At 39.4% G+C, this 6,997-nt stretch overlaps 1 protein-coding gene and 1 long non-coding RNA gene across 5 annotated transcripts; both read right to left on the minus strand.

Annotated features, from left to right (window-relative positions):
- Positions 1 to 1,674: 1,674 nt before the first annotated feature.
- On the minus strand, positions 1,675 to 2,205 carry LOC123725528 (uncharacterized). The gene is made up of 3 exons (XR_006758046.1): positions 1,940 to 2,205; positions 1,805 to 1,832; positions 1,675 to 1,712 (listed from the first exon to the last, which is right to left on the minus strand). It is a non-coding gene; the product is annotated as an uncharacterized lncRNA (long non-coding RNA).
- Positions 2,206 to 2,729: 524 nt separating this feature from the next.
- On the minus strand, positions 2,730 to 6,046 carry LOC106566474 (uncharacterized). 4 transcript variants are annotated; one of them, XM_045691576.1, is made up of 10 exons: positions 5,903 to 6,046; positions 5,689 to 5,724; positions 5,122 to 5,421; positions 4,728 to 4,856; positions 4,512 to 4,595; positions 4,156 to 4,245; positions 4,021 to 4,048; positions 3,896 to 3,936; positions 3,777 to 3,808; positions 2,730 to 3,637 (listed from the first exon to the last, which is right to left on the minus strand). In XM_045691576.1, exons 1-10 carry the CDS (start codon positions 5,928 to 5,930, stop codon positions 3,476 to 3,478), a joined length of 930 nt encoding a protein of 309 aa, XP_045547532.1. In that variant the 5' UTR covers positions 5,931 to 6,046; the 3' UTR covers positions 2,730 to 3,475. The 4 variants fall into 4 exon arrangements, with proteins under 4 accessions (XP_045547532.1, XP_045547526.1, XP_013990023.1 ...); XM_045691570.1 differs by having other exon boundaries at positions 4,512 to 4,610; XM_014134548.2 differs by having other exon boundaries at positions 2,943 to 3,637; positions 4,728 to 5,024.
- Positions 6,047 to 6,997: the final 951 nt, after the last annotated feature.

The raw sequence follows: 6,997 nt of genomic DNA on the forward strand, positions 1-6,997 counted from the left end.
TTTTGAATGCTTAGCAGGCCAGGAAGATAGTGACATTCACAGACTTATCAACCGAACATCCCTGGTCATCCCTACTGCTTCTGATCTGGCGGACTCACTAAACTGACATGATTTGTTTGTAAATGATGGCTGAGTGTTGGAGTGTGCCCCTGGCATTCCGTAAAAAAAGAGAAAAAATGAAAATGGTGGACTCTGGTTTGCTTAAAATAAGGAATTTGAAATTATTTATACTTTTATTTTTCATACTTAAGTATATTTTTGTCACGGGCTGGCTCAAGAAAGCAGGAGAGGTAGAGTCAGGCGCAGGAGACAGAGAGATTCTTGACCACACTTCTTTATTCCAGAAAGTAGATATGGTCGCCAAAAAATAGGGACGCAGCCCTTAAATACTTCTGCGGTGGTGAACACAAAGAAACCAACCACAGGCAGAGGAAAACCAGCACACGTTCCTCAAGCACACGAAACGGACAAGAAACATAATCACGCACAAACACAGACATCCCTACGCTAAATTAAATAACCCCCTACTAATAACTAACCCAAAACCGGTGCGTGCCTACCTAGACCTAACCAACAGAAAGTGAAACAAAAAAGGATCGATGGCAGCTAGTAGGCCGGCGACGACGACCGCCGAGCTCCGCCCGGCCGAGGAGGGGCGCCACCATCCGTCGGTGTCGTGACAATTTTAAACCAAATACTTATAGAGTTTTACTCTAGTAGAATTTTACTGGGTGACTTTTACTTGAGTCATTTTCTATGAAGGTATCTTTACTTTTCCTCAAGTATGACAGTTGAGTAATTTTCCACCACTGAAAACTGATATACACCAGACAAGGTTAAAGAGAGAGATGTAGAAAGCGAGAGATCAGAAAGGGAGAGAGAGATGTAGAGATGTAACAAGCAAAGTTTGACATGTGTTCTACCCTCTTGTGGATTTGAGTCTCTATTGACTCTTGTCAAGGAGTGAAATAGATTGGTGACTACTGATTGGTGACTGCTGACTAGATTGGGTAACTCAATATAGGAAAATATTTCTTCTATGTTTCATACAAAGTTTATTTTTCATTTATTTCATTTAACCTAAAATGCAAATAGTTGAAGCTGCTTGTTTTCAGAAATTAGTAGATATCTTTGTTGTTGTGGCAGTGTTCTTTGTGCTATGAGTAAATTATGATCCAATATGAAGAAAAAAAGATAGGATTGTAACTGTAAACTATGGCAAAACATGTTATCCAGTAAATGTTTCTTCTTCTATGATTCTGCTAAGAGGGCGTACTCTCCAGCTATTTCAAACTTGATCTTGCTGCGCCCAGGTCCAACTTGGTTACCGGTAGATGTCACTGTTGCATATTGAAGACTAGCTCGGTCACTGGTATATGTCACAGTAGCGTATTGCAGACTACTGTCCTCTTCCTGTAAGAGAGAGATCAAGTCACTTTGAGCTGTGTGCACAGTAGGGTTGTCATTGGTGCTATTGGCAATATTGCTTGATATCGTGGAAGTAAAGTGCATAGTAGGCTACTTCACACTGCACTGGTTCAAACCAACTCACCTCATTCCTAGACGGCTTTGTGATGACAGAATCTGTTTAAAATGAGAGAATGATGGATAATAAAACACTGAACAAAAGAAGATAAAGGCAGTGGTGGTTTAGTTAACTCTCATACTCACAGACACAAGGTGGGGTTTGGTCTTGCTGATCAGGTGGGCTTCTGTCAAGACAATGCAGTACAGTCAGAAAGATATAGCTGTGCATGAATGAAGAAAAAAATATGTGAATCTAAAATGAATACACCAGTCTTACCCAGTATTTACATGCCTGCCTTGAACCCCTTCAAAAGATGCATAGAGATAATTTAGCAATTTTGAAAATAACTCAAAGTAGCCTTTGGAACAAAATAAGAATGTATTATGAGTAGACCTATGTGAAAGCACGCACCACACTTGCGTTGGAGAACACACAGCACAGACCCAGCTAGCAGAACCAGGAAAAGGGAACCAGCACCCAGACTGATGATGACGAGGAACACTGGACCTGAAGAAACTGAATGAAGGCTCAATGACAGTGAGTCATCTGTACAGTATAACCTGACCTTACAATGACTAGAATGTTTGTGCAAATAAGCTTTACTAACAGTGACTATCCAGATACTTAACAGGTTAGAGATGTTAGAAATGTATTAATAGCTGTACATTTAGAAGCTTTTAAAAATCCATCTCTCTAAAAACAAGTCTCTCACCGTTGCCGCCTGCTATAGACCACCCTCTGCCCCCAGCTGTGCTCTAGAATCCATATGTGAACTGATTGCCCCCCATCTATCTTCAGAACTCGTGCTGCTAGGTGACCTAAACTGGGACATGCTTAACACCCCAGCCATCCTACAATCTAAGTTTGATGCCCTCAGTCTCACACAAATTATCAATGAACCTGCCAGGTACCACCCCAAAGCCGTAAACACAGGCACCCTCATAGATATCATCCTAACCAACTTGTCCTCTAAATACACCTCTGCTGTTTTCAACCAAGATCTCAGCGATCACTGCCTCATTGCCTGCATCCGTAATGGGTCAGCGGTCAAACGACCTCCACTCATCATTGTCAAATGCTCCCTGAAACATTTCAGTGAGCAAGCCTTTCTAATCGACCTGGCCCGGGTATCCTGGAAGGATATTGACCTCATCCCATCAGTAGAGGATGCCTGGTTATTTAAAAAAAAAATGCCTTCCTCACCATCTTAAATAAGCATGCCCCATTCAAGAAATGTAGAACCAGGAACAGATATAGCCCTTGGTTTGTAAATGATAGCTGAGTGTGGAAGTGGTCCCCTGGCCTTCCATAAAAAAAGAAAAAAAAAGAAAATGGTGCATTCTGGTTTGCTTAATATAAGGAATTTGAAATTAGTTATACTTTCACTTTTGATACTTAAGTACATTTTAAACCAAATACTTATAGACTTTTACTCAAGTAGAATTTTACTGGGTGGCTTTTACTTTTACTCCAGTCATTTTCTATTAAGAAATCTTTCCTTTTACTCAAGTATGACAGTTGGGTACATGGATAAAGAGAGAGATGTAGAGAGCGAGAGATCAGAAAAGGAGAGAGAGATGTAGAGATGTAACATGCAAAGTTTGACATGTGTTCTACCCTCTTGAGTCTCTATTGACACTTGTCAAGGAGTGAAATAGATTGGTGACTACTGATTGGTGACTACTGACTAGATTGGGTAACTCAATTTAGGAAAATATTTCTTCTATGTTTCATACAAAGTTTATTTTTCATTTATTTCATTTAACCTAAAATGCAAATAGTTGAAACTGCTTGTTTTCAGAAATGAGTAGATATCTTTAGTCTTTGTTATTGTGGCAGGATTTGTTTTTGTACTATGAGTAAATTATGATCCAATATGAAGAAAAAAAGATAGGATTGTAACTGTAAACTATGGCAAAACATGTTATCCAGAAAATCTTTCTTCTTCTATGATTCTGCTAAGAGGGCGTACTCTCCAGCTATTTCAAACTTGATCTTGCTGCGCCCAGGTCCAACTTGGTTACCGGTAGATGTCACTGTTGCATATTGAAGACTAGCTCGGTCACTGGTATATGTCACTGTAGCGTATTGCAGACTACTGTCCTCTTCCTGTAAGAGAGAGCTCAAGTCACTTTGAGCTGTGTGTACAGTAGGGTTGTCATTGGTGCTATTGGCAATATTGCTTGATATCGTGGTAGTAAAGTGCATATTAGGCTACTTCACACTGCACTGGTTCAAACCAACTCACCTCATCCCTAGACAGCTTTGTGATGACAGAATCTGTTTAAAATGAGAGAATGATGGATAATAAAACACTGAACAAAAGAAGATAAAGGCAGTTGTGGTTTAGTTAACTCTCATACTCACAGACACAAGGTGGGGTTTGGTCTTGCTGCTCAGGTGGGCTTCTGTCAAGACAATGCAGTACAGTCAGAAAGATATAGCTGTACATGAAAAATAATGTGAATCTAAAATGAATACACCAGTCTTACCCAGTATTTACAGGCCTGCCTTGAACCCCTTCAAAAGATACATAGAGATAATTTTGCGATTTTGAAAATAACTCAAAGTAGCCTTTGGAACACAATAAGAATGTGTTATGACTAAACCTATCTGAAAGCACGCACCACACTTGCGTTGGAGAACACACAGCACAGACCCAGCTAGCAGAACCAGGAAAAGGGAACCAGCACCCAGACTGATGATGACGAGGAACCCTGGACGTGAAGAAACGATTAGTGAATGTGGCTCCTGACAAAACTGACAGTGAGTCATCTGTACAGTATAACCTGACCTTACAATGACTAGTATGTTTGTGAAAATAAGCCTTACTAATAGTGACTATCGAGATACTTAACAGTTTAGAGATGTTAGAGACGTATCAATAGCTGTACATTTACAAGCAGAGTCATTCACTGAACTTGCAATTTGAAGTTCTTAGGACTACTAACAGTTAATCTCAAACCAAAACAATGTCACTCACCTCTTCCTTGGGCTGTGACATTGCTGCTTGTCTCCTCCTGAACAGGTTTGATTAAACTGAACTCTGATGGGGAACTCGTAGCTCCTGGAGGATTTACAACTGAAATAATTAAAACATTGATATGTGTACAATAATAATATTGCTATACAACAATAGACCAACAGAAGATTGACACATTTGAAATCACAGAAATTGATGGGCTCTAGTCTTCCTCACCATCTATGGTGATACCGAGGGATTCACTACGCTGTGATGTCACAGTATCTTCACCCTCTACCAACAGCTCCACAGAACAGGTGATAAAGATCTCTTCAGCACTGCTCCTCTTCCTCTGCATTTCCTCTTCTGCCACTCTCCCCACACAGACATTGTCAATTAAGGGTAGTTTTTTGAAGTTTGAGTCACCATTGTTCAGATAAAAGTAGCATGAGGTGCCAGCCTTGGCCTCACATCGAAGATTGAGGTAATTCCCAATCTTCTCCACATGAACACTGGGCTTTCTTATTGGATCTGCTAGTAAATTGTGAATGTAATTTATAAAGTCAGTTAACAAGTGGGTAGTGTACTCTGGTAAACATGTGCTTTGGAGTACTGTAAAACAGTCACTTACCACTCACTATAAGTCTTCGAGCATCGCTAGGTTTTGAGGTTTTAATCGATTTATCTTCTCTCTTCTGTAGAATTACACAGCTGAGATCTACTTCAGTCTTGTTCCACTTTTTGAACTCATTCCACAACAACTTGAACTGGCAAGCACCCTGCTTGTAATCCAGTTTTCTTATAGGTTTGGGGTCATGATCTCTGTAGAAATTGCACTCTGTGCCTTCTGGTGACTCACAGCGTACTGTAACAGGTGTAGCTACATTGATGTACCCAGAGGAAAATACAATAGTGGGAGTGGGAACCGAATCTGTTTAGAGAAATAGAGAGAATCTATGAAATTGTGAGTGATAAGAATTTTGATTCAGAATATATTTGTATGTGGAGTATCACTTCCTTGTCTCTCTTTTTGCAACAAAATACATTTCTTAATAAAGATATGGCAGTTCAAGCATTGTGCTACTCTATTGTGAAAAGTAGTGTACAAATCTCTCATCAAAAAAAGTATTTTATGCCTGAAATAAATCAATAGCTGTTGAGCTGGACGATTAATGAAGTGACTTTTGGTAATATGTACCTGCACAACTTCCGTTTACCGCAACACCGGCAACATCTTCGAACAAGGTAAAAATAACTTAGTGAGACATTTTACAAGCCTTACTATAAGGCATAATAAAGGCTCATACATACTTAGAACAAGTTATAAAGCATACATTAAGTAACACATTAACAAAGCTTATAATCAGTGTAAAGAGATTTTGATCCAAAGACCAAAATAATTGAATACTCACAAATGAGAAGAATATAAGACAAAGACATATTTTCCACGTTCTTCCGTCAGTGAAGTGAACTCCACACATAGATTGTCATGTGAGAAAACTGATGTGTGCTTGGTAGGACACAGAAACCTACATAGGAGGATATGGAGACTCACGTCTGATGTTGTGACAGATCACCTGTGACGCTGAAGAAAATTACCTTGTTTTCATTGACCACTAAGGAGCTGTCCATGTGGTCCACCCTACATTAAACTTCCTGAAAATATAGGTAACTACAGCACAGCTATTTCAAATATGAGAACTCTTGTGATTAATTGATCAAATTAACTAGTTGACTTTTCAAAGAGTAACTTTAAACTCTTCCCACACAAATAAACAAAACCAAAACTAAATATGCAGTAGCTTAACAGCAACATCACCCATACAAATGTTAGGTTATATTTCTCAGTGGAAAAATCTCCACGGACATAAAAGCTTAACCAAGATTTCACAAAAGCACTGACCATTCCTCATTTTCTGAGTCTCCTCCTACATATCTGTACAAACATCGTTCTTTCCTGCTAGGCAGGACACTAGTGATACGAGCCATGTACTTTTATTTCTCCATTAAGGTGACTTGACCTCAACCCCCCTCCATCAGTAATCCATGGCTCCCTCCCCTTATCAATTCCTGCCACATGTAATCGCTTCCCTGCACTCAACACATTCCAAGCTTAATTTCACACACTATTTACCTTCCTCCTATAACCATAAACTTCTGGTGTAGACCCTCTACACCTCAGCACTCCATCAGTGACATGAATATGTATATTTTCATATTCTCAGAACCCAACACAACACACACATTGACATGATCAAATGAGTTCAGTTACTGATCTATTGGGTTTATTTGAAGTTGGACAATTTGATGGATAGTTTCTTGTTTGAGCATTTTCACCCCACGACTTTTATAGCATTGTAATGGAGGTCACTAATGCTTCTCCAAATGAGGAAATGGCAGGTACCTTGATCAATGTCTATTTAGTTTACATAATACATATTTCCTGTCAGAGTAACCAGTCTGTGTCAACTAAGTTATGGCTTGGATTGCATCCATAGATCACATTA

Source organism: Salmo salar, chromosome ssa01 (genome assembly GCF_905237065.1).
Source record: "Salmo salar chromosome ssa01, Ssal_v3.1, whole genome shotgun sequence".
Lineage (NCBI taxonomy): Eukaryota > Metazoa > Chordata > Actinopteri > Salmoniformes > Salmonidae > Salmo > Salmo salar.